At 35.1% G+C, this 27,004-nt stretch overlaps 1 protein-coding gene across 2 annotated transcripts in view; it reads right to left on the bottom strand.

Annotated features, from left to right (window-relative positions):
- Positions 1-26,462, bottom strand: part of LOC109094886 (GRIP1-associated protein 1) — a 46,088-nt gene extending 19,626 nt beyond the window's left edge. The window contains exons 1-25 of one of the 2 annotated variants that reach the window (XM_019108573.2): positions 26,191-26,462; positions 25,349-25,415; positions 23,488-23,549; positions 22,366-22,392; positions 22,127-22,234; positions 21,309-21,465; positions 21,056-21,177; positions 20,198-20,246; positions 19,919-19,989; positions 19,422-19,469; positions 19,298-19,329; positions 18,733-18,780; positions 17,721-17,820; positions 17,358-17,435; positions 14,867-14,959; positions 13,964-14,098; positions 13,464-13,559; positions 11,868-12,080; positions 11,582-11,695; positions 10,985-11,062; positions 9,828-9,923; positions 7,578-7,634; positions 5,825-5,924; positions 2,483-2,616; positions 561-677 (exon numbers count right to left, since the gene is read on the bottom strand). In XM_019108573.2, the coding sequence (XP_018964118.2) occupies positions 561-677; positions 2,483-2,616; positions 5,825-5,924; positions 7,578-7,634; positions 9,828-9,923; positions 10,985-11,062; positions 11,582-11,695; positions 11,868-12,080; positions 13,464-13,559; positions 13,964-14,098; positions 14,867-14,959; positions 17,358-17,435; positions 17,721-17,820; positions 18,733-18,780; positions 19,298-19,329; positions 19,422-19,469; positions 19,919-19,989; positions 20,198-20,246; positions 21,056-21,177; positions 21,309-21,465; positions 22,127-22,234; positions 22,366-22,392; positions 23,488-23,549; positions 25,349-25,415; positions 26,191-26,232 (2,244 nt within the window). In that variant the 5' untranslated portion in view covers positions 26,233-26,462. The remainder of the gene's footprint in view (positions 1-560; positions 678-2,482; positions 2,617-5,824; positions 5,925-7,577; positions 7,635-9,827; positions 9,924-10,984; positions 11,063-11,581; positions 11,696-11,867; positions 12,081-13,463; positions 13,560-13,963; positions 14,099-14,866; positions 14,960-17,357; positions 17,436-17,720; positions 17,821-18,732; positions 18,781-19,297; positions 19,330-19,421; positions 19,470-19,918; positions 19,990-20,197; positions 20,247-21,055; positions 21,178-21,308; positions 21,466-22,126; positions 22,235-22,365; positions 22,393-23,487; positions 23,550-25,348; positions 25,416-26,190) is intronic. The other variant, XM_042761751.1, reaches the window with a different exon arrangement.
- Between the last annotated feature and the right edge of the window lie 542 nt (positions 26,463-27,004).

Below are 27,004 nucleotides of genomic sequence, written 5' to 3'. Positions count from 1 at the left end.
TAACATTATTTCAGCTATATAAAAAATCTCTTCTGCTCAGCACGGCTGCATTTATTTGATCCAAAGTACAGTAAAAACAGTAATATTGTGAAATATTATTATAATTTAAAATAACAAATTAAAATAAAAGTAAAAAAAAAAAAAATTACATAAAACTAATTTAATTTAAATAAACATGCATCAAAAAAAAAAAAAGTAAAAAAAAAAAAAAAAAAACTTCCTAAAAGACATTTTGTTAAATCTGGCACTGGCATGTTTGCGTTTACAGTATTACGTCTCTATGAAGCAGAAAGGGTGATATAACTTGTCAAAGTCCTAACTACATATTTCCATTCCAATAGTTCCTAAACAAGACCGATCGATTAAAATATGGAAACATCAATATCTGCATGCATATTTCATGATCCAAAGACACAATTCAGCACTTACAGCCCCCTATGGAGCACACAGCAGAACTGGCCGGGTGAAGGTTTGGTGCAGTACTGCAAACCTGGGCTTTTCCATGAGAGTTCAACTTTTCCTAGTAACATAAGTCTACAATGAAGGTTAAAACATCATACCTTCTCCTCCAGCATCCACTTCTCCTGCTGAACCTCGGCGAGCCTCTGGAAGAGCTCACTGACCTCGTCGTCCGAAAGGTCAGCAGGACGCTGGGACTGAGGGCTGCTGGTGTTGGACTATAGAAAGAGAAACAAAACTTGACTGAAACATCTTTTTTACTTAAAGAAATGCTGATTGTACACTATTGTAAACTAAACTATTAAAAATAATTTTGGATAATTGAAATAAAGCTGAAATTAAATTTTAAAAAAAATTAAGACTTAAAAGGAAAATTAGAAATGTGCCTTAACAACAAACTGAAACTAATTTATGTTCAAGTTCTAAAGCTAAAAATAGTACTAAAGAACCAAAAGTGCAGAACTATTGTACTAACATTACTAAAAACTAAAATTGAAATATATATATATAAATTAAAGCTAAAAAATAAAAATATGATAAAAGCACATACCTAAAACTTAAAATAACTAAACTTAAAATCATATTGAAATTATATTTATTATTGAAAATAATAAAACAAAACTAATTCCAAATAGTAATAAATACTATAACAGTATATAAGTAATACTAAAATAACACTGAAGGTCATGTAGGTTTAGAACAAGATTAGGTATTTTCATTTTTGGAAAAAAAAAAAAAAGTTTTGTGTAAACTACCCCTTTGAGACTTCTGTAATTTAACACAGAGTCATGTAAGGTCAGATGAAAGTCACAGGAAGAAATTCCGCCAGCTTTATACGTGTGGTGGTCCTATTCTGTCCCTTAGTTTGTTTCAGGGCATTTCAAGGAGCTGGAGACGATCCAATCAAATGAAAGTCGACTCGTTCCAGAGATTCCCGCCGTCCCCTGCGTGCACTATTTTCATCCCATGAGTCTCATTTTCCCTCTGGCTTAAAAAAATTTAGTTTCCTTACTGAAGGTTGATGACAATTCTCCTTTAACATATCTTAAACATGCCTGATATGCATTATTTTTCAAATTGATGGCATAAAATGGGAGTCTGTGCTTTGATAAATGCATTTGAAAGTTGATGATTTATGATTGATGCACCATTCATGTCTGTAGCACAAATGTTGAGGGATGACTTGCATGTAGGCATGGGCCGATTCCTGGTTTCAAGGTATACCGCGATTTGAAAATGTCATGGTTTCAAAACCACTAACATTTTCCATCCGATGTTTAAGTGAATAAAATAGCCTTGATAGCCTTACTTACTGGAGTTCCACAACTATTGACTTTGTTCTCTCTCACCGGACTTGTGTATGTGTGATGTGAAAGGGAAAGCAGGCATTTAGACCAAAGCACTGTGAGGCAAGGGAGGGGGAGACTCAAAATGTTTCTAAACTTAGAACGCACTTTTGCCCCATTTGCATTTGTTGTTTTACTACTTACACCATTATTTAAAGTATTAAACATTAGTATTTACAATACACAGCATGATTTTTAATCATATTTTTAGGGGGGACAACCCCTCAGATGGGGGGGGGGTCCTGTCCCCCCCAACACCCCCCGGGATTTCCGCCTATGGGTTGAGTCATATAACAATACACAAACATCTATTATAGGCTCCGCTCTACTTATTTTATTTAACAGTATAGGCTCAACAAAATTGTTGTAAGAACAATTCTTAGTTTGCCTATATAAGCACTGCTAATTGTACATCTAATCACTACTTTACATTTAAAGAACTTCACATACCAAAACTGACAAACAAAAACTCTACCGAATCTTTTGTGCTCGCCGCGCGTTTTGGTGTGCAAAGTCTAACACTGCATCTTTAATGTCAATGTTGCGAGCACGGGCATTCTCTAATTTATTAAAAGCTTCTGGAGGTTCGGAAATGCTCCTGGGAGCCAGAGAAAAGGAAGTGTCAACTGTGGCGATAGTATTTACAAGGGTCATTGGCCCCTAGTGGGCGGCTCTACCTTATTGGTGCTGGGAGCCGAAGCCCCGTCTTTCATGATCTCTCTGTAGCTGAAGGAGGAGATGCTACTGCTGTCACCCGTCTGCTGCGTACGGCTCGGCGAACTGATCTCAGACAACATCAGCTCTTCCAGACCTGCAAATATATACATGACGCAAAAAGAGGAATATTTTAAGAGCATAAATCACTAAGTGCTGTAGGTGTGCTAGAATATGGTAATGGATTACCGCAACTCAACTACATGAAATGCCCCGAAATACATGCAGCAATTTTTAACATATGCTAGTAAGTATAAAACAATAAGAAATACTGAAAAAAACTGGTCACAAATTCACTAAACAGCACATACATATGAAAGTTTGGCAAGTTGCTTTAAACTATATGTTAATGAGTTATTTTGAAGCACTTAATATTAAGTGTGTTTCAAGTTTATGGCAACTCCTGAAATACTGTCCAGACCAAGATACAGAAGGTTTCCAGAAACAGGTAACCGCTATTATGATCAACAACTAGTTACTGCAAGGCAACTATTAGTAGGCAGAAATAATAACACAACTGCATTTGCAATCTACAGAGAGTACGTAAGTCAACAAACAAGGAATCACTACTGAGTAATCTATACTAGAGCTAAGCATGCTAACATACAGGCTACTTAGCAAAACGTCATCCATTAATACCTGCACTCACGGACAGAGAATCTACAAAGTAAACAATTCACAAAAGTTACACGCCATCCATTTTAATGAACATTTAATTGTATGGAATACACTAATGTTCAAAAGTTTGGGTTGAGTAAGATTAATACTTTAATTCAACAAGAACAAATTAAATGGATCAAAAGAGACAGCAAAAACATTTATAATTACAAATCATTATTTCAAATAAATGCTGTTAATTTTGAATTTTCTATTAAAAAAACTGGAAAAAAAAAACATATAATTAGTTTCCACAAAAATATTAAGCAGCACTATTTTAAACACTGATAATAAAAAGAAATGTTTCTTCAGCAGCAAATCAGTATATAAGAATAATTTATTTCATTCATAATGTTACAAATTTACAGATTTTTATTTTAAATAAATGCTGTTCTTTTGAACTTTCTTTTCATTAAATATTTTTTTTTCCTGCTTGAGCAACAAATCATATTATAATGATTTCCAAAGGATCATGTGACTGGAGTAATGATGCTGAAAATTTAGCTTTACCATCACAGGAATAAAACACATTTTAAAATATATTAAAAAGTAAATAAAGAGTAAATATTAATTTAAACTGAAATAACATTTCACAATATTACAGTAGTTTTTACTGTATTTTATATAATATAAATGGAGACTTTGTGAACATAAGAGACTTCTTTCCAAAATATTTAAAAAAATCTTACTGACCCCAAACATTTGAACGGTGCATATATATAAGCTCTGTTCCAAAAACTAGTAAGCTGCCTACTTAGACAGCATTTTAAGATGTCGATGTTGTGTTAACACAAAGGCTGTTTCAAAAGGAAAGTTCTGAGATACCTTGGTTTACAGACTGAGAAAAACTTGAGGGAAAAAAAATCAATAATACGTAATAAACAAATATACTGTTATACTATTCAATACCAAAAAGTATCCATAAATAGTCTAATTAAAAGCTGGCTATTTTACCCATTATTTGTGTGCTATATGTTTTCAGAGTATGACATTGTTAGTCCATTGGAATCAACTGAGAGTCGAGTATCTTTTGTAGTTTCCATTTCCATTGAGATGCTGCCTTAGAAGATAGTTTATTTAGGTAGTAGCAAGCTCACTAAGCACTGGAACAGATCTATAAATACTGCTTTTAAAAAAAAGAAAATTATAAATAGAACACAACAATGACACAACTCTAAATGTATAGTGCAAAATTGTTACCTTCTCCCACCCACATTTCGGGCCAGTGAACCAAAACATATGCTAAAATCTCTCTGAGTAAGTATGTGTGTGTGTGTGTGTGTGTGAGCGAGCATGTGTGGACTTTCGGACCCTCCCGGACATTTGACAAAAATAAAGCTCCCTACTTTAAAATGTCTGATTCTAAACTTTCTGTAGAGCAACCATTAAACATTTAGTATACTTTAAATTATAAATGGCTCAAAAGAGGAGTGCCCTGGCACAGCCAACAGTTTACAGATCGCAAATGCACGGATCTGTAGCACATTTTTAGAGGGGCTCCATCAAATATTTACAGCACCCACCACTCCCTCCTTGTTTTGTGTGGGGTCTGTCCCCACAGGAGTTAGAGTTTTTAAGGAACAAATACATGAATGCACCCAAAAATATCTATTAAGTTGGGACACTATTTATTGATTTTGAGCCAGTGTTCGACCATTGGAAATCTGAGTCGCTTATGTGGTCCAAACATTAAAATCTGATTATAAACACCATCGTCTTGCATTCATGACCTGTGAAAATTACAAGTTTCAAAGCAAAAAAGTTTTTTTTAATTAAATTTTAGAAAGACGTTTTCTGTTATGTCAACGTGCATTGCGAAAAGCACTATACAAATAAAACTGAAAAATGAAAATGAAAAATGTGTTCCAAACAGATATTCCTTTTTTTATTTTTTAAAGATTTTTTTTTTATTATTCGTACTTGGTCTAAAATAAATAATACAAAATGACTATAAAATGACTCATTTTCTGTGACGTCATTGTGTATTGTGAAAATCACTATACAAATAAAATTGACCTGAAATCATATAAAAAGTCAAAGGGCAGTTCAAGTCATCGAAAAATGTGTTTACAACCTGTATTTACAGTATTTCAAATAATATGTTCAGTGAAGAAAAGAAATGGGGCAAGAGAAAGTAATTTATCGGATTGTGAAAAGTGAGCCAAAAACCTCGACAATATGAAATAAAACCACAGTAATGTGAAAGAAAAACTACATTAATGTAATTTGCCTTATTGGAAAAACTATTTATAGCCAATGAGCCGACGCAGGAAAGTGAACTGCTTAACATCCCACAGGAACCTGATGCAAGAACAAAGCGCATGGGCTGTTTGGAATTCTCTTCAGGTGGTAAGAACATGCTTCGGGTTTGTATCAATTGTAGCAGTTTGCAGTGGGGGCGGAGCCATCTGCTGCCTTATTTATGTGCAGTGCCACATATTTACTTACCTGCTTTAAATTTTTCATTCACAGCACACCCATATGTGCGATGAAGTAGCAAACGCAGAGCCAATCGCAATTTAAATCACCTGAGAGGGCACTGACAGCTCTAAAAAGCCCTATTCCATGTACTTACAAATGCTTTATATGATGATGGAGGGGTAGGTCTCAAAATCTTAAGTATAACATGTAAGGGAGAAAGTGTTCACCTGTGCGGGTCTTAGTGTTGGTTAGGATTTCCTGCAGCCGCTCCTGGAGTTTATCGGCTCTTTTTCTCTCCAGATGGAGCTGCCTCTTCAAGTCTTTCAGCTGCAGACATAACATGACAGCCATTATTTGGACATCTGATGGACATTTCATTTGAAGGACATTTAGCAGGCCGTATACACAGTGGCCCCAAAAGTATTTGGACACTTAAACCACACTTAAAGGGATAGCCCACCCAAGTTGTTTCAAACTTATATGAATTTCTTTCTTCTGCTAAACACAAGATATTTTGAAGAATATGGGTAACTAAACAGTTTGCAGAGAGGCATTGCAGATGTTCACGGTGGAATGTCTGACTTAAAGGGACAGTTCACCCAAAAATGAAAATTTTGTTTACACACCCAAAAGTTGTTCTAAACCTGTAATAATTTCTTTCTTCTGTTGAACATAAAAGAAGATTTTTTTGGGGGGGGGGGGGGTTTACCTTACTATGGATGCTACAACCATCAACTGTGTAGTTGAGAGACATTATTCAAAGTATCTTCTTTTGTGATTAACAGAATGAAGAACTTTATGCAGGTTTAGAACAACCTGGGTAAATTATGACTAATTTCATTTTTGTGTGAACCATACCATTAAAGTGACAGACATATCCGTGCTTCTAAAGGTCTAGGCCTATTGTCTTATTAACATTTGGATAGTCTGTTAATATTATATTCCATACATTATCAGAGCTTGGTAGGCATAATTATTATATTTTTAGACATGATTAGACAGATAAATTAATATATTATAATTAACGTTAGTAAGTTATGTTTTGAAGTTATATTAGTTTAATAAAATTCTTAACATTCAACTGTTTTAATTATTTTTATTTTTTCAATTTGTAATTATTTTTAAAAGTACTTAAATACTTATGTAAGGATGTGTAAATGTAAGGATTTTAAGATTCTCAAGTCGGTAAACTAATTAATTAATGGGGGGGTTGAGGGGTGAGTAGATCAAGAATCATTCTGGAATCGGATCGTGACACCCAGAATCGGAATCGGATCGGATCGTGAGGTGAGGTGACTAAAGATTCCCCCCCTACCTGGAGTAAATAATGGCAGAGGTTTACTTTTGGGTGAACTATCCCTTTAAAAAAATAAATGTCTAAATATCATTACATAAAATTGCAAACCAAAATAAATATATATATATATATATATATATATATATATATATATATATATATATATATATATATATACACCGACACCATCAACTAAATATCCTGTTCTCCAATTTTGCCGCAGTAGCACTACAAAATCCTTTTGTTTTTTTTGTCTGAAGGAGAAAAAGAGGGGAAGACAATGATATATGAAATTTCATCCATTTTGTGGCTAAAATCGCTTCAAGTAGGAAGGAACTTCCCAGAGGGACTGCATTTGTGACCTAATAAACAGTGTGCCTAATTAACAATGCCATAGAAAAACTATATTGCGATAAAAGTATGGACAGCTTCTGGAGCTGGAAACACACACACACACACACACACAGACAATCAATGAACTGTCAAACGAGATTCTATTGATGAAACAGCTACAGCGTTAATGAAAGCTGATCGACCCTCGTCAATGGGAGGTCTGGTTTCAGGTCTGTAGGACAGAGAGGTGTCCTGCCCTTCGCCTGGGACTATTTTAATTCACTTTCTGGGAAATGGAGAAAGGGAAAGCCCTGACTCATCCCTTTCTCCTGGCTGGATTGCCTACTTACCGCTGAACTACCTTTTTTCTCCAGGATTCTCTGTCCATCAACTGTATCTTTAATCTCCTGAAATACACACACAAAGGTCATTATAGTTCATCAAATCCATCTTTACTTTAAAACTACTGTCAAATTATTATTTAAGACATCACAACTGAAGAAAAATATCAAATAAAAAAAGGCATTTAAATGCATTTACAGTGGAACCTCTATTGCAGAAATAATGTTCTGCAATTCATGTTTTCAATATTTCATATTTATTTTAGAATTATTATTATCCTATTAACTATTTTAGCTCATATTTATTATTTATAAATATACATTACCACTCAAAAGTTTAGGTTCAGTAAGATTTTTTTAAATGTTTTTGAGTCTCAAGGCTACATTTATTTCAAAAGTACATTAAAAACAGTAATATTGTAAAACCTTATTACAATTTAAAATAACCATTTCCCATTTTAATATATATTAAAATGTAATTCATTCCAGTGATGCAAAGCTGAATTTTCAGCATTATATTTTCCTAAATTTCGTTTTATTTTTATGCAAATCCCATTTTTTCGATTTAAATTTTTCTGGATTCAGTTTTTTCTGTTTTAAAAAAAAATTACACCTTTATAAAATTTAAAATAAAATATAAAAAGTAAAAAAAAAAACCAATTAATTAAAATCATGAAACTTTAACAAATAAAAGTTTAACAAAAATGACATGTTTAGGGCCCTATGAAATGTTTTATTTTTTTCTCACCATATTTTTTGACCAAATTGTTTTGCCAAATTTTTAGCATGTCTAATTATTTGAATGCATAAAACAACTTAATTTATTAATTTCTTTCTTAAAGTAGCCTATACTTTTCTGTGTTGTGTATTTAAATTTTTCTGGTTATCAAATGAAGGCTTAAAACGTTTATTTTATTTATCTTTTAATTATTGAAAGCTAAGCAAACTTTATTTTTTTGGCAAACAAAGGGGATTTACTATTAAAATTAAAACATGGAAGAAATGTTGTGTGATTATTCTTTAAAAAAAAATTATTATGTTTGTTTCATTTTAGTAGTAGTAGGTTATGTACATTCTACTGAAAAATAGTAATAGGCCAAATGTTTTCAAATCAAACCAGACTTTTATTTTGACGGGTTGCCCTGAATACCTTTACAGTTCTGTGTATGTGATATGATGCTAATTTTACGCAAATCAAATGGTCAAATGCTCATAAAGTGACTCTTAGAGCAGTTCTGGAGATGTTGTTCACGTCCCTATTTAGTGAGACGGCAGATGCTAAAATCACCGCGAACGTCACACGCGCTTCAGTATGTTTGTAGTAGATGAAACCGCGCGTCTGCACCATTCATTAACAGAGACACGCAGAACATGCAGGATTCATATTTAAATTGACTCTTGCGGCTTAATATTTACAGATACTAGTCCACATCACGATTTGATTTAAGTGTAATGACCTACTTTTGATTAATTCATTCAAAATTTGACAAATTCCATGACATTCCGCGTTTAACTGTGAATTCTGTTTTTATGACCGGATAGGGCCCTAATTACTCCAGTCTTCAGTGTCACGTGATCCTTCAGAAAGCATTCTAATGTACTGATTTGTTACTCAAGAAACATTTCCTATTTTTCAAAATAGTTGTGCTGATTAATATTTCTGTGGAAACCATGATACATTTTTTTCCAAGATTACTTGATGAATTGAAAGTTATAAAGAAAAGCATTTATTTGAAATTGAAATCTTTTGTAACATTATAAATCAACTGAATGCATACTTGCTGAACAAAAGTAGTAATTTCTTTAAAAAAAAAAAAATTATCTTACTGACCCACAAAAAGTGGAGTAGTGTATGATGTCGTGTACAATGCTTTAAATTTTAGTATTAGTATACAATAAGAACCATGACACAAGAAACATGAGAACAAAGGTAAGTCCTAATAAACCATTCTAAGATCAGACCAGGAAACACCAATTTTGCAGCTCTGAAAACTGAACATCCCACAGGAGCTGCCGGCAGCAGATGCTCACACAAAGAACTATGTCATCCTACTGTTGAGTCATGCATCGTTCTTGAGTCACATTTGAAATTACTGGTGAGCTCCAGTGAGCACACCCCCATAATATCCTCCATCTGAGTCGTGCCTTATTTAGCATCTTAAAAACACATAGTTCTCATCACGCTGATGAACAAAAGCTCCAGCAGAGCCCCTAGGAGACCGGCAGAGCGCTACAAATGAATACATTCTGTTCACACACCTGTTTGAGTTTGCTGATTGTGTTGTTGAGTTCTTCTCTCTCTTTCTGCATCTCCATCACTTGCTGTTTAACTGTCTCCACCTCTACAGCTTTAGCCTGAGAAACAGCAGGAATGTGTGTTCATTCATTCAAAATGGATAAGTTCTGGACAGAACAAATTCTTTACTATTTTGTTTAATATACAGATTTGTCAGACTTGAAAAGTCTAAATATTTTCATTTGTGTGTGTGTGTGTACCTACTAAACCATATTTTGGGGACAAATTTGTATCCAAAAGGGAGCAAAACCTGACAAAATCGCCAAAAATCTTGATTTGGGGATGGTATAAAAATAAATATACTGGTATAAAAATAAAGTAAAATTGTAAAAATGCTGAAAGTTTTCTGTGAGGGGTAGGGTTAGGGGTAGGGGTGGGTTTAGGTTAAAAAGTGTATAACTATCTGTATATAAAAGAACAGAAGTCTATGTAATGTCCGCTTTAGATAGCTATGTAAACGTGTGTTCGTGTGTGTGTGTACACACATATATTCTGTGTTTTGTTAAAAACACTAAAATATATCTATCAGCATAAAAGAAAAGTTAGAAAATAAACTTTCATCAAAACAACTTCCTCTGCTTCAGAAATAAATATTCTTTTGTGCTGACATAACCAAGGCTGTGCAGGCATGGTAAAAATAATATTAAACGGTATGATCTAATCAAATCAGTCAAGTCATGCCAGAGATGGACTGGCCGTAGGACATTACTGGTGTTTCAGGTCAGTAGAATCTCAAATTAAATACAATCAAATGTATTCCAGCCGCGTTATTGGAAATACAAGTAATTAAATAAGATTTAACCTTGGGTTTCCATGACCTCATTGAGAAATTCTTAACTTTTGAGCACCTACAGACATGTTTCATGCATTTCAAACTGTCTTTTAAGCTCATTAAGTAAAATTCTATGTCAAGCCATCATCCATCAACTCAGTGAGACGTGACAGAGTTCTGATGCGTTTCTGAGACTTGAATATTTATGAAGACAACAAATGTGTTATAAAGACAAGATCTGCTAAATATAGCTTTACCGCTCATTACTTCATCTGCTTTAGCTGACTGTACTCCGTTAAGTGCTGTCAAACACCAAATGTGTTTTTATGATCACATCCAAAAGTTTACCTCCAGCTGAAGTGTGTGGTCTTTCTGTACCCGCTGGATCTCTTCTGCATGGTCCAGTTTGTTCTTTTCCATGATCTCCTGCTCACAACACAAACAAATGACACCAATATCAAGTATAAATCACCCAGACATCCAAGAGTGACATTTTTAAGATGAATGCAATATTTTTTAGTTTGAAATATAAAAGTGAATCCACTAAAATTCTTTATACCATTTGACAGTTTTGAAAAAAGTCTATAACTTCAAAGTCTATAACTTTTAAGTTTGAAATTTGTATTTTACTTTTATATTTCAAACTTTAAAGCTACAAACTATAAAATCTTCAAACGGTGAAAAGAAGAGCATTTTAGTGAAGTTACTTTAATGATTCAATTTCTTTTATGATTTACTTTAATAAGAAATTGAAATATAACAATAAATCCACTGTAAATGCTCTTCACCATTTGGAATTTTAAAGTCTGCAAAACAGTAATGGCAAAAACAACACTGACATCATGTGGTCAGAATGATACTGATGTAGCCAGATGCAAACAACAAAAGACAGTTTCCATCTCTGCCAGTGCTTTGCAGCGAGAGATGATTGTGAACACACGGCACCTCTGCTTCCTTGAGCCTGCGCTCAAACCAGCCCTTTGTCCCCTCCATAGATTGAACCTGAGCTTTCAACTCCTCCACATACGGCTGAAGACCCTCCAGCTCTTTGGTACGAGCCTGACAAAAAAAAGAAACACAACTGTAAATAGAAATTTAGCAGATCGTTTTTGCCCAAAGTACACTTTGTATAGACACAATCCACCTGGAGAAACCTGAGGTTAAGTGCTTTGTTGAATGTTTGTGTCTCAACCTACAAGCTTTCAGTTACCGGCCCACAAAGGTTCCTTACTCTCTCATCTCGTAGCTGTGAGCGGATCTCCTCTTCCGTGCGGTTCTTCTCCTCATGGAGGCCACGGAGCTCCTTCTCATAGCGGGCCCTGATGCTCAGCACTCCCTTCTCATGCTGCAAGCGCACATCGCCGAGTTCCTCTTTGTGCCTAGACTTTTCCTGCGCCATCTCAATGGCCAGTTCATCCAGCATGACCTTACGCTTATCTGCAGTCTGAGAAAATAAAGATAGCATTCACTTTCTTATCAGTGTGGTATTTAGTTTTAAATAAAATGCTGCAATATCAAAGCTCCAATCATTATCAAGACTGTATCATATTTTTCACACATATTTTTTTTAAACTTATTTAAATTACATGTATTTAGATTAATAGAAATCTCCATAATTGAATTTATATACCAAGGAATGCCACAGACAAACTCTTTATTTACTGTGATATTATTTTCAAGATTAAGCTGATTTTACTTTCATTACTGTAATGTCTAGATTTTTTTTTTAAACCGTAAAATATTTTAATTTATTTTATTATTTTGTGCTGAATTTGATGCAGATTTAAAAGGTATAAAAAGCGTGTTATATCAGGATGATCTACATTGCTGTAGCAAAAACAGCCTGTTTAATTCAAACGGTCAGAACGACGGTGGAAAATGTTCATGTAAGTGCCCCATTATTGGTTATGAAAGGTTCATATTTTGGTTTTGGGAGTCCCCAACAACAGTCGACATGAACACTTTCATTGTCTTACAATATGCATTTATTTTCACCTTTCTTGATCAATGACTCCCTCAACGATTCATTTTTCCAAACCCCTCCTTTGCGTGACGCTTATCTGCGGTGATTGGTCGATTGGTCTCATTTTCATTTCATCATGCCTGTAATGCCTGATAAAGCAGCGTTTGTAAACGCAGTGCTGCTTTGTGTACAGCGTTACCAGGGACCAAAAGCGGCACCTAGAGCACCTAGAAGCAACCAGACCTAGTGGCAAAGAATGAATTTGCATTTTCATTCAGACCAACGCGAAAAGACCAACGAGTGTGCGGGTAATATGCTAATGTTTCATGTTGACGTCACCATGACGGCTTACGTTTTAACGTTTTAAAAACGACTCGTTTCAATGATTCAGAGTCAACTCTTTCTTTTGAGAGACAATAACTTTATACACGGTGCACTTTCAGTTGTAAAACTTTGCAGGATGTTTTACACACTGCATGAAAGGTAATTTTCAAAAATCCATAATAGGGGCACTTTAAAACAGTTTAAAACTTTAAAAATTGGTTTTGGTGCAAGAAACATTGACTAGCATCACTAGATGGAAGAAAAAAATAAAACTTGTACAAAAGAACTCCAAAGGTGAATCTTACGGAGCTCATTTGTGTCTAAATCCGATTACATTAATAAAGTCATTATGATGGTCAAAAGATCAGAGCATTAACTGATGGAAGAACGAGCGGTGTGAACTGACTCACTAAAGCAGCTTAAATGAAGACAGAGATAGTGAGTGTACCCAACTTCCAACTACTTTCACCTGCTGCAGTGGGAATTGACTGAATTGTGAAAGGATCAGAAGGTAAAAAGACGGTTTGTGTGTGTCATCACCTTTCTGGCCTCCTCTAACTCCTGCTGTAGCTTGTCCTTCTCCAGACCAAGTTCAGTGAGCTGCTCCAGTAGTCGACTATTCGCTCGGTTTGACTCCTGATCAGCAAGAAGTCGTCAAATCATTTTTATGATTGATCTGAATACTAATTCTAAAATATATATTACTTAGCTATATTAAAAACATTAAAAATACTTTTAACTGCTGAAGTAATAAAAGTATTGAAGTAATTATGTTTTTGATTTAAAAAAAAAAGAAAAAGCTTTAAACCAAAAACCTTTTTTATATATATAGTTTTAGCATCAAAGGATTTTCTCAAAAACAATCTGACTTTTCTGCTGAGGGCATAAAAAATTAATACTGACAAATAATATTATAGTATAATATGATTCCTATGTCCAGTGACACTGGATAAAGCATTTTATTTAGGAATAATTAAAAAAGTTGAATATGTTCCATATGCTTTCAGTTTTGTTCTCAAAGTTAACAGGTGCCAAAATACCTGTAGCTGTGAGTTGAGATCATCTCTCTGCGCCAGGAAGCTCTCCTGCTCTGTACGTTTCTGCTGAAGCTCTGCATTTAGTGTCAGATTTTGCTCTCTCATTAAATTCAGTTCCTGAGTCTTCACTGTTTGGAAAACAAAAAAACAAACACAAAATAAAACACAAACAACAAAGAACTGAATTAAGTCTTATTCAATCTGAATTTGGTGTATATGCAAGACAAAAGAAGAAGCTGAGAAATGCAATTCAGCACAGTGCTCAATAAAATATCAACATGTATGTACCCATTCAAGCTAAATATAAATGTTCATGCATGATGCAACACATATTTATGTATAAATGTAGGTGTGAACATACATACACACAAAAAAATATGGCTAAACAAATACATACATAGACAAATATATTAACAACTGAAATTTCTTAAAACGTAAATCAGGATTAAAGTGCTGTAGCAAATGAACCTTATGCAGCCTTGGAGTGTTCTTAAAATAGGCTTTAGTCTCTTATTTAATACATACATATTACAAAGCCATACTTGTATTAAAGACACCAATCTCAATGCGATTAGAAAATCACAAAACAAGATTTTAAAACCAAACAATGTAACTTTAGGAACCTCCATACAATTCCTTTTAGATACTGACATTTTTCAAAGAAGAAAGTATATGGCATCAAACAAATTGTTGTGAACTGAGAATAATTTTTCATTCCTTGTTCATTCCAGTGTTTATTAGTAATATAGGCAATGGCAATAAAGTTGATAAAAGTGACATTAGTATGCGTGTATGAACAGTTAATGGTACAAAGATCATGTGTGTTAGACCAGAGAGGGACTCGAGTGAAGATGATGCCGGAACTGGGGTTGATAAAGGTCGTGATGCTGCATCATGGTCAAATACCTGTTCTAGGGCTGCTAGATTTGTCCTGAGAGCATCATTCTCACTCAGCATGCCCTCCACCTGCTCCTGACTGACCGCACTCTGACACGCTACCTGCAGCTCCGCCCAAACACAAAACCACCCCACAAGACCAGGAGACAGAGACAGAGACAGAGACAGAAAGCAAGACAAAAAAGAAAAAAACAACACCAAATGAAGGAGCAAAAGAATAAACAACGAGTGAATAGAAGAAATTAACCAAAAAGAAAAAAAGATAAATAAAATTAATGAATGAAATGAAGTATAAAATATTAAAAATATGAAAATGTTGAATGTGTGTGTTTAAAAAAATTAGACAAAAACAGAAAAAATAAACATTTAGAATTTTTTTTATAAAATAACAATATGAAAGGAAAAAATACAGAACATAAAAAAGCAAGGAGGACAACAAAAGTATGAAAAAAAAAGAAAATAACAAATAAAGAACAAATGAGGAAGAAAAGCAAAAAATAATTTAAGAAAGAAAAATACAAAAAAAGATTGAAATAAAGAAAAACAATGTGAAAAAATGAATGACATAAAAATAATAAAATGTTCAAAATATCAACATTTTGAAAAAAAAAATATGAAAGAAAAAATACAGATAAGCAAAAAGGATATAAGGAAGGGAACATGTACAGAGAAAGGAGGAGATGTGATTGATGAATAAAGACATGTCCAGGGGCAATGTGGGATTGTAGAGGAAGTGTTGGAGAAGATGAACATAAGAAGAATGAAGCCCAAGGGATGAACAAGAGCAAGAGATAATAAAGAAAGAACGCCCAAAACAAGTGAAAAGAAGAGAGAGACAACAGGCCGAGTTAGAAAATCCACATCAAACATAAGAGACCCAGTCAAGCAGTTCTGAATAGAAAAACAGAACAGGGAAGTTCTTCATCCTTATCTGCTTGCTGCTCATTAGAGGCAGCTGCTTAATTAAGATTTGTCACCTCGCGGTGGAAGTGAAAGGCATTTGTGGTGGCAGGACCTGCAGTAGGGCCGACGGCAGTACAAGAACAGCCCTTTCCTCAGGGACCCGGCGGAGCGCGTGTGCCCCTAAGCCACCTGCAGTGAGCCCCACTAATCCTTAATTACTCAGCTGATCCTGAGCACCATCATCCATAAACGGCCAATTAAACAGGCTGCTCTCTAGATAATTCTAAACTTCATGAACTTCTCCTTAAGCACAAAGAGTTTGCGATCAGCAGAAAGACTGCTGTGTCTTCCGGTTCATATTAAAGGGATAGTTAAGCCAAAAATGAATATTCGGTCGCTATTTACTCACCCTCATGTTGCTCAAAACCTGACTTAGTTTAAGAAACTTTCTTAAAACAAAAAACACTTTGAAGAATGTTTATGCTTCAGTACAATGAAAGTGATGCTCCAAAAAATGCATATATATATTCATAATTGATCACTTTAAGTCATGTTAAATTAAAAACAAGGCTGCAAAAAATGTATTGCTATTCATGCGGTGCACTGCAAGATTAAAGTAGCTCAAAACAAAAAGCCATGTGCGAATATGCAAAAATGCGAGTGATGTTTGAAAGCTACACCTGAGGGGAAAATTATCAATGAATATCACTTTGACCACATGAAATTCAGTCGGTTTCTCTCACAAAGTTATCATACGACTCCAGGAGATTTGGAATATAGTGCAAAAGTCCTATGAACTAGATTTATGATGCCGTTTTGTCATTTTTTGGAGCTCAATAACATCTGTCCCCATTCACTTTCACTGTATCGAGAAAAACACCCAGGACAAACTTCTCCTGTCGAGTTCCACAAAAGAAAGAAAGTCATACAGGTTTGGAATAAAATAATGGTGAGTAAATGAGAATCTGGTTGAACTGTAAAAGGCTTTCTAAGCAAAGCTAAACTACATTTTAAAACAAAGCTGAAAACCAAAACAACTCAAGAAGCATATAACTACATCTTGCCATTTAAAAAATAGTCCAGTTTTCATTATTTGATTTTTTTTTAAGAAGAACAATAAAAACTTAATTGTGTTCCATGCTAACAACAACACCCACAAGAGCCTATTAAGGTTTATTTAATTGAATCTGTAGGACCTATTATCATTAAAATCACACTCAATTTATGCAGATTAATTGCCTGCTTTCTTTCATTTATAAACCTGTTAGTAAACAGCGAACCAGCAGATGTGAAGATTGCAGATTAATTCTCTGGAGATGCACTAACGACCATCTGTGGTGGAATAAACATTAAAAAGAAATGCTAAATGAACATTTTAACCAACTATTCATCTTCTGTATTCTTGCTATTAGTGCCTCTGACAATGTTTGCAATGGAACACTAGCTATGTACTGTATATTACGCAGTATGCAAGATTAAAACATTTCAAATGTGGTTGCATGACCACACTACACTAATTTGTCTAATTTAGTGACTGGCATCCAGCAGTCATCTCAGAAATGAATATTTCACATTTTTAGCCAATCTTGTGCACTACCTGATCTTTAAGCGCATGGATGGCCATCTCATGCTCTTTCTGTTTACTCTGCAACTGCTCCTTCAGTTCAGCAACGTTCTGAAACACACACACAAACCAACAGGCAGGAAGATTCAATGCATTTTTAGTATGGCAGTGATGGATGCAGCAGTGTGTCTACGGTCCATTAATCTCTGCAGATGTGCCTCAGTGCCAGAGTCTGATCCTGAAGCACTGACTGCAGTCTTTAGCCCACTCTCAAGGGTTTGCAAATGTTTATCATCATCCTCCCTTAGTGGCCATCCATCGATCGCCCCCTGAGATGTGCAACAAATGGGCTTTAATATTAGGGAGTTTGGCAGGGTGGGCCTGAGCGGATCTCACCTGGTTGGCGGACATTAAATCTGTCTGCAATTTCTGCACACGAAGATTTATGGATTTGAGCTCCTCCTCTTTCCTCTGTTGGATCTCATCAATTTTAGTCCTGTGAAAACAAATGCATCATATGCTATGAGGGGTTTGGTATGACTAATGTGTGGTAGGGTCTATTCCCAGGCATCACAAAATGAATACCAAAATAAAACGGCAAATTCAGTAGGAAAAACATTACAGGGGAGTGTAAATGACATCATGGGAACAGATTTAATATAGAATTGGGATCTATAAGTAAAAATGCCATATTTGTTACATATAAAGACTCAGATTTTAATCTCACAAGACATTAATTGATGGATTGGAGTGGTGTGGATTACTGTGGTGTTTTTATCAGCTGTTTGGACTCTCATTCTGACGGCACCCATTCACTGCAGAGGATCCACTGGTGAGCATGTGATGTAATGCTACATTTCTTCAAATCTCACCAATGAAGAACCAAACTCATCTACATCTTGGATGACCAAAGGGTGAAGGTGAGGGTGAGCTGAGGTATTTTTGGGTGGACTACTCCTTTAACGGATACAAATATGTATGATCCGGAGTAACAGAGAACTAGAGTCAGACTAACATTTATTTTGCAGATGCTTTTATCCAAAGCAGATTAGTTTAAATTTAAGTGGGATTGTAGCAAATTGCCACTGAAATTTACAAAATTCGGAGGTATCATACATCATACTAAATTCAAGTACACCATCAACAGTCCTGATTCAAAATTCACCAATCAGATTCATGAGTGAGTATTTTGTTCTTGCATAACTAATAGAATATCTTAACTTTCCTTTGTTTTTCATTTCGAATGAAATATTAAAACACTGTAATTCACCTTTAGGTTCAAGCCTTATTCTTTAACACTTTGTTGAGAAAATAAATGGGAAATGCATTTCCAGAACCCAGGCTCCTAAAAAAGTCCCTTTTGAGCTTTATCGCAAATTAACTGCTCTGCTGGATTTGTCTTTCTCACCTGCTGTCATTGTAAAGTGCTTCTTTCTCAACTTGTAGCCGCTGGAAGCTGTAAGAGAAGCATAAAGAGACTTGAATCCTCATTGGCCCTTAAAAAAAAAAAAAAACACACACAGCAGTGATAAATAACCGTCAACATCTCGTGATCAGGGAAAACAGGCCCCGAGTTGACCAGAGGGATGCGGATCGGAGGCAGTCGTGCTGATACAGCAGTCTATAGCCAGTGCCAGCACAACAAGTTCACGTTCAGACTCATTACACTGACACAGAGACTGTCGCTAGGCCACAGCTGAGTTAGCACAGCATCCAGAATGGAACACTAAAAGGTGATGTAATCACACAGAGAGTTCTGATTGGCTGAGAGCCACTGTACAGAGAAAGAGGACTCGAGTTAAATGGAGGATTGAAAGTCATTTATCTTGTGCTTGAGGAGGTTATGTGTTCAAATGGAACATCGACCACCAGGGTGAGTAAATAATTATTTAATTTTCATTTTTAAGTTAACCATCACTGTAATATGAAAGTGCTGAACATATAAAATGAAAAAAAGCATAAAAGCAAATTACCTCTCTTGTTTTTTCTTCAACTTATCGGACAACTAATAAATGGAGAGAAAAAAAAAAGACATTATCACTGGCATTTTTATCATTGAGCACACATGCTGAAATGAAACAGACAAATGACACTTACTTTAGCATTTTCTTCTTGTAGTTTTGTGATTTCTGCCTGCTTAGACATCTGAAAATAAAAAGAAATACATTACAACAAGAAAAGTCTTTTGTATGGGGACTAAAATATGGATAAACATAATAATAGAAAAAGAATATACAATCTGATCTTTAAAAAAGTGAATCAATCAGAATCCAAAATGAAATGAATAAATTAACTGAACATACAATATTTAATGTAGTAATTGAGATGTATCAAAATTAAAAATAGTTATTTTTAATAAGAGACTTTCTAAAATGATCTATTCATTCTAGAAAACATTTTGAATATTTAAACCTGCAAAATGCTATTTTAATCATAGACATGAAAGTATTCTATGGAGCAAAGTAAGAATGAAAGTGTCCAAAATTAACACCCACGGCGAGGGTAAAAATACACACTCATGAATCCTAGCATTTTGTCCTTTTGTCTGTTTCCTGCTGTTCTGTGTATTCAGAGGGCAAAACTGATGTTTTTACCTCTAGTGTCTGGAGTTGTTCCCTCAGTAAGCATTTCTCCTCCATTTCCGTTTGAAGCTTTAATGCCACCTCTGAAACCCAGCGTTAACAGATATTAATGCACACACCCCTAAAATATCTTGAGTTTGAGAAGTGTTCAACTGATGCTCAGTCAAAGTCAGACCATTGTGCTGCTATATGAAGATCCAGAACACCTTCCCTGGTTCTACTCAGTTAACTATTCAGTACGTTTGATAAGGTCACAACTTTAAAAGGAAGTTGTCAAAAAGATGTACTCACCGCTCAGCTCATTATCTCGCTGTTCTAGTTTAACGCTTTGCACTTCAGCCTAGAGAACACAGAAGGAGGCCATAAATATATACACATAACGAAATGAACTCTTTATAACAGGGTTTAGTTTCTACAAAGCAACTCCACAAATAAAACACAGAAATCAGTGGATGTTGAAAGGAAAGCACTTTATGAAAGCGGACTTTATGCATATGGAAACAAATCGACCCCATTTAAGTCCATTAATATTTTTCTATAGATATAAACTATACAAAAAACTACTGATTAGCTGCAGCCCTCATTTGATCAAATTTGGTAATACTAATGAATGGTGTGTGGTGGTCAAATACTAGACACCAGTTCACTGTCCTTGCATTCCCTTTACTGGGCTGATCTCACAGAAAAAGCTGATGTCTCTGTGGTGTCTCTGCTGTGTCTGGCCACAGTTCACCCATCACCTGTAGCCCCTGCATTAAACATGACCTCTGAGAACTCCAGCAAACCCCTCCAGATAAAGAGTGCAGCACTGCATAGCTGAATAATTGATTTACACTGAAACTTTACTGTTAGGATACTCTGAGTAAACTAACTTGTCTTCTTTGACTGAAACTTTATTTTTAGAGTTGCTTAAGAATAGCCGGCTGTTCCAAACTATTCACATACAGTACACCAGGAGATGCATGACAATCACACTCATTTGTAGTGTCGATGGCTTCATCGATTGTCATCTGAGAGTTCTGGTTTTCCTGCACATGGTGTAATTATTATCCCAGCAGACATTTCATTTTATTGGTTCTTTCACTCTAAACCTCCACTGTTTGGTACAGCATCCCAACCCTTGTGAGACTAAAACCCATGATCTGTTACCTGATCAATCTGATCATTTCCTGGGGCTGAAGGGTTGTCACTGTGACCACTGGCATCTGATTGGACTCCATTAGTGCCGGCCGATCCGTCTATGAGTGCTGCTGCTTTTCCATTATTAACATCTGCATAACGCATAAAAAATACTATAATTAAACACATTTCTTAAAGGGATAGTAAACTATCCCTTTAATTCTTATCCTAAAATGTTTGTGAGGAAAAACAGATGAGGACTTTATGCATGAGCTTCTCTCACCTTTCAATTTCTTCTGCAGGGCGGAGTTTTCAGCCTGTAGACGCAGGAGCTCAGCATCCACTGGACCGGAGGCGGGGCTAGAGGCGGGTCCTTCCAGCCCTTGACCCTCCCTCAGTCTCCGATTCTCTAATTCTAACTGCTCGATCTGAGAACATAACTGCACCAACACACAGCAACCCATCAGAAAACAGAAAAATAATGTAAAATCTCAACACACAATGGGTACAAAGGTGGGGACTGTCATCTCTGTAATGTGCCTTTTGATAAAAATATAAACACTACTGCTCAGAGTCTCAGATCAGTAAGATTTATAATTTTGGTTTAAAGAAATAAATACTTTTATTCAGCAAGGATGCATTAAATTGATCAAAAGTGACAGTAAACACTTTTATAATGTAACTAAAGATTTCTATTTCAAACAAAAGCTGTTCTTATGAATTTTCTATTCATCCATTTAAAAACTATATCAGTTTCCACAAAAATATTAGGTAACACAACTGATTTCAGCATTGATAATAAATGTTCCTTAAGCACCAAATCAGCATATTAAAATGATTTCTGAAGAATCATGTGACACTGAATACTGGAGTAATGTATATTGATTCTTCCATGGAAACTGTCTGCCATTTCAGATGTAATGTTGTCTAAATTGAAGAAATGTGACTACTGTGTGAGGCAAATGAGGTTCTAGTTATAAATTACTGATGTAGATTCTGTGAGTGTGAGCAATTTGTTTCTAGTATGGTTGTCTATAAAGCTACCTGGTCCAAATGCTCATGGTCATGACAGGAGTTAAATATTGTGTGTGGGCTCAGCACCTTGGACAGCTCTTGCATGAGGGTGCTGTTCTGCAGTCTGAAGTCATCTTCCTGACTGTGTAACTTGCCCTGAAGCATTTTATTCTCATTAAGTAAGGCATCTACCTCCTAAAAATAAGAGAATAAAACAGCATGGTTAGAAGACAGAGAGTTTTCCCAAAACACTCAGGGTATCATTTTGTTTTATTCATATTCAACTAACGTCAAAAATCAAATACTGATATAAGAAGAAATCTCACCTGTGCTTTCTTGCTCTTGTTCAAAGCCTGAGGGTGAAAATGAAAAAGAAAACATTATCTAAACTAAATTGTTAACTAAAATAGAATCGATCCTAAAATACAACCAAGGGATTTCGTTTCTTCATCAGAACAGATTTGAAATAATTTAGCATTGCATCACTTGCTCGCCACTGGATCCTCTGCAGCGAATGGGTGCCGTCCGAATGAGAGTCCAAACAACTGATAAAAACCATCACAATAATCCACAAACAATCCACACAACTCCAGTCCCCTGTTGTACTCTCACATTAAAATCCAACGACATATTGGTGTTTTGGACTGATTTTTCTTGTAAACGGTGCTTGGTCTGCACATATTTCTCTCCTGATTCAGACAAGATCACATTTTCACTGGAGAAAGCATTATGGATAAAGGACTTCTATATGAGCAACAGTTTAAAGTTAAAACATCTTTATGATAGATTTGTTTCTTACAAACACACAGCTTTTCACTTCTCAAGATGTTAATTGATGGACTGGAGTCATGTGGATTACTGTGATGTTTTTTCAGCTGTTTGGACTCTCATTATGACGGCACCCATTCAGAGGATCCATTAGCGTGCAAGTGATGTAAAGATAAATCTCTCCAAATCTGTTCAGATGAACAAACTCATCTACATCTTAGATGGCCTGAGGGTGAATAGTTTTTGGTTGAACTATTCCTTTAAAGATGAACTGTGCAAAACTATCACGAACAAACAAAAACATTTAAACACCACTTTTAGCAAACTGCTTCATTGTACCTATGCATACTTAAGAGTGATTTGGCAATGCTGAGTCATGGACACAATGTATTGTCTTACATTTTGATCATTACGTTTGCAACACTTACAACATGACCAGTACGAGACTAGTGACTTTGTGTTGCAATGCATGCAAACTGTCTAGTTCACTGTAGGAAAGTAAGAAAAAGAAACACTAGAAGAAAAAAAAAACTGGAACACACCAGAACAGTCAATTACTCACAGCCCATTAAAAGAGAAGGCAAGAAAACAGCACACAAAGCAAATGCACAAGGCCTGCATTAAAGATTGACCTCTAGCTCATGGCAATGACCTGCTGAAAAACCAAGGAAAGCCACTACCTTCTGTGCTTTGACATAGTCTTTCTCCAGGTTTGAGGTCTTCTGACGGACACTGTTGAGCTCTGTAACACAGAATAAATAAAGTTACAACATAACTAGAAAAAAAACTATGTACTAAACTCACTTTATGCAATAAAACACAAATACGTGCATTTGTCACATTTGACAGACAGCTGCACAAGCAGAAACTGCCAATGCATTTTGTTAATAATTAGCAGGACTATATAAAACAATACAAGTCAACGTAATAGCCTGCATACTTGAAATTATTGAGTTTTCTCTGAATGTTTACTGATAAAAAGGGTAGGATTGCCAAGTCATTCACAATGTCTTAAGATGCTGTGTTGCTTAATATAACATCTACCATTACTGACCAATAAGTAGATTTCAAAACTGCAGACGATGAGTAGCGCTGAAAAGTTCCCATACACTTTAAAGTTGCTGTTTTGTTTTTGCATTTTTATACTTTAAGTTGCTTCCATAATTATGATATTCTGCTATATTTTTATTCCATAACTCCACTTCGTATGTATCCAGGAACAGCACAGAAAATTAATCAGGGACAAAATATTAATAAATAAATAATCACATTTCCATGATTATTTCTGAAGAAGTAACATTATGTTAAAATTTCCAACATTATAAATATCTAAAGCGGGGATTCCCAAACCCTTTAAAGTAAAATCTTTATTTTGAAGTTAATGTGTCAATAATTGAACAACATGTTCGTGATTCACTTATCACGTGACATGCATTTAAATATATATTTTAATTTTTAATATTTTATTTCAAATCATACAATTTAGAGTTTTGTTTTAAACGAATTTTATTTGTTTAAATTTTAAACTCTATAAGGTTTGAGGTGTATGAGCAAAACATGAACTCTTTGATGTATTTAAAGCTTCTGCAAATATTTCCTTTAATATATTAGGTCACGTTTTCACAACAAATTTGATATTTATATGTTCATACATTATAACTTAATGCCCATTGATGCTTGAACTACACTACGTTCTGATTACACACAACTGGTGCAACCGGTGTCCTGACATTTTATCCTACCCGTCAGATTTTCCTACCAGTGTTTACTGCGCATGCGCACAGCAATATCGCGTCCTTTTTCTCATGCTAAACAACAATATTTAATGTATCTGCATCACTGTAAGGGTAGGTTTAGGGTTGGGGTAGGTATAGACTTTAATAAAACAATCGAATAGGTAGAAAAAATATATTTATTGGTGGTTTCATGTAAATCTATTGCTTCTAGATTCAACCGCGAATATAACACATAATTACTCTATTTGCATTACTCTAAGGGTAGGTTTAGGGTTATGGTATGTGTAGATGTTAATAAACCATAATTTTATCAACAGCATTTTTCGTTGTCGAATTGTACTACCTACTGTTTTAATGGGAGGTAGGAAAATCTGACAGCGTAGGACAAATCGACAAAACACCGGACCCAGGCCCTCAGACAACTCAAATTTGACAGACAGAGTTAGAACATCTTTATATAGCTTCCCCCAATGCGTGTTCAATTATTAAATCATTTAATAAATTTGATCATGCTCTCAGCTACCAATAAGAGAGCTACTCTCACAACTTTTTGACAGAATTAAATCTTCAAAATTCAACAGATACTATATCCAAAAATAAAAAAATGTGAAAAAAAAATAATAATATATATATATATATATATATATATATATATATATATATATATATATATATATATATATATATATATACAGGTACATCTGACTTTTAACAACAACAAATTACAATCTGCTGCATTACTGATAAAAACAAGTTGGCCAGTGTTTTGAATAAGTAAAGGTTTAGGTTTACATTCTCAACTCACCTGCTGTATTTTTCCGCAGCTCATCAGATAGTTGGTAGTTCTGTGTTCTCAGCTCCAAAAGCTGAGCCTGTCGACACACACATTAAAAGAGAAATTCATAGAGCAAAACATATTATACAAGTTATATTTGTGGTAAGGAGGTATTTAATATATTTAGATTATTGTAAATCAGGGATAACGACCACCTAGACAACAAATCATAATAAAAGCATTTATTACATTGTTTAACATTGTTAAAACAGTGGTTTACAATGTCTTAAGAGTTTGTTTACGTAATGGAAACGTTTAATTAAAGAGTCTGGTTGCTATGAAACTGAATATTAGATGCTTCTGGAGTTGTAAACAAGATGATGCTAGAGCAAAACAAGAGCGATGTGATGTTTAATAGCCTAACATTCAAACGAAATACGTCTAAAGAAGTAAATATACAACCGAAGTTACAAACCCTTCAATTGTGTAGAAACTAACGGTGCTAATGTTCTGTAATTACAGGTTAGCGTGCTAACAGGCTAAACACATATTTATTATGTCACAAAAGCGTCAAATAGAGACTGTATTCAATGTCATTTCGACGAACAGTCATTTTGTTAGCTAAACGATTACATACACTAAATAAAAATATCGTAATTGTCTATTAAAATACATTTTCGGCTTCATAACAGTTAGCTTGCAGGCTAATGGCTACAGCTAACAGAGTCCCAATCCGCTCAGATCCTCAACTTCACCCATAAAACAGACCCGTTTGCACATATTCTCAACCCAGATTACTTATAAACACGTTAACGATCTCGTATGTGCATCACATGCTGTATCAGATATAGCACAAATGAAAAGATTTGTACCTGCATTCGGTGGAACTCCTCTTCTGACAGTGCTTGCGCCATCGTCACTACAGCAAAACACTGCTGGCAGAATACAAACTCTCTCTATCTGCTACTACTGTGTTTGCTGTCAGCCTTGTATTGGCAAATTAACTGTCATTCTGATAAGTAAGATGAAGGTTAAAGCTGCAGCTTTCTGATGTCGCCCATCTAAACGCTTTGGCTTGCTGACAGAACCCCCTCCATGAGTGATGTCTACACCTGTCCTGTAGATGGCGCACTAACACAATGTATTCAGTAGGTTGTGACTGATAGCATGGGCTGTGGCTCAAAAACCTGACTAGTGAGCTAGACGACACCTGGGGGCCCCTTTGTGATTGGTCAAAAATTAGGTACAGATACAGATCCAGCATTCACTTAGATGTGTGAATTGAGACTACAGGAATGATTTTATGCTCTTTTTTTTCAGCACAGACAATCAATGGTGACAAAAAAAACCATTCATATCGCATATGTATTAAAAGCAATAGCAATTTTCTAGTGTTCTAATGTGACCTAGTTATATTATCTAAAATCCTGACTACTTCTTAACATTTTGTGTGACAGGTTGACATTTTTATGGTTGGGACTGAAAATGAAGACGAAATCATAAATGACTGCTTACTGTTGTAGGAACAGATAAAAAACACATGATACTCTGATACGGTTTATAAGTCTATTAACTTTACTGTATCTGTAGAATAAACATCAGTAACTCACATGAGTCACACGAGTTAGCCTTTTTTACAAGCAGTTACCAGTCAATACTTCTGTGATATGATTTAAAGTGACATGC

Source organism: Cyprinus carpio, chromosome A8, assembly GCF_018340385.1.
Source record: "Cyprinus carpio isolate SPL01 chromosome A8, ASM1834038v1, whole genome shotgun sequence".
Classification (NCBI taxonomy): Eukaryota; Metazoa; Chordata; class Actinopteri; order Cypriniformes; family Cyprinidae; genus Cyprinus; species Cyprinus carpio.
The sequence above is the reverse complement of the archived record's forward strand: the minus strand, read 5'-3'. Positions and strand labels throughout refer to the sequence as shown.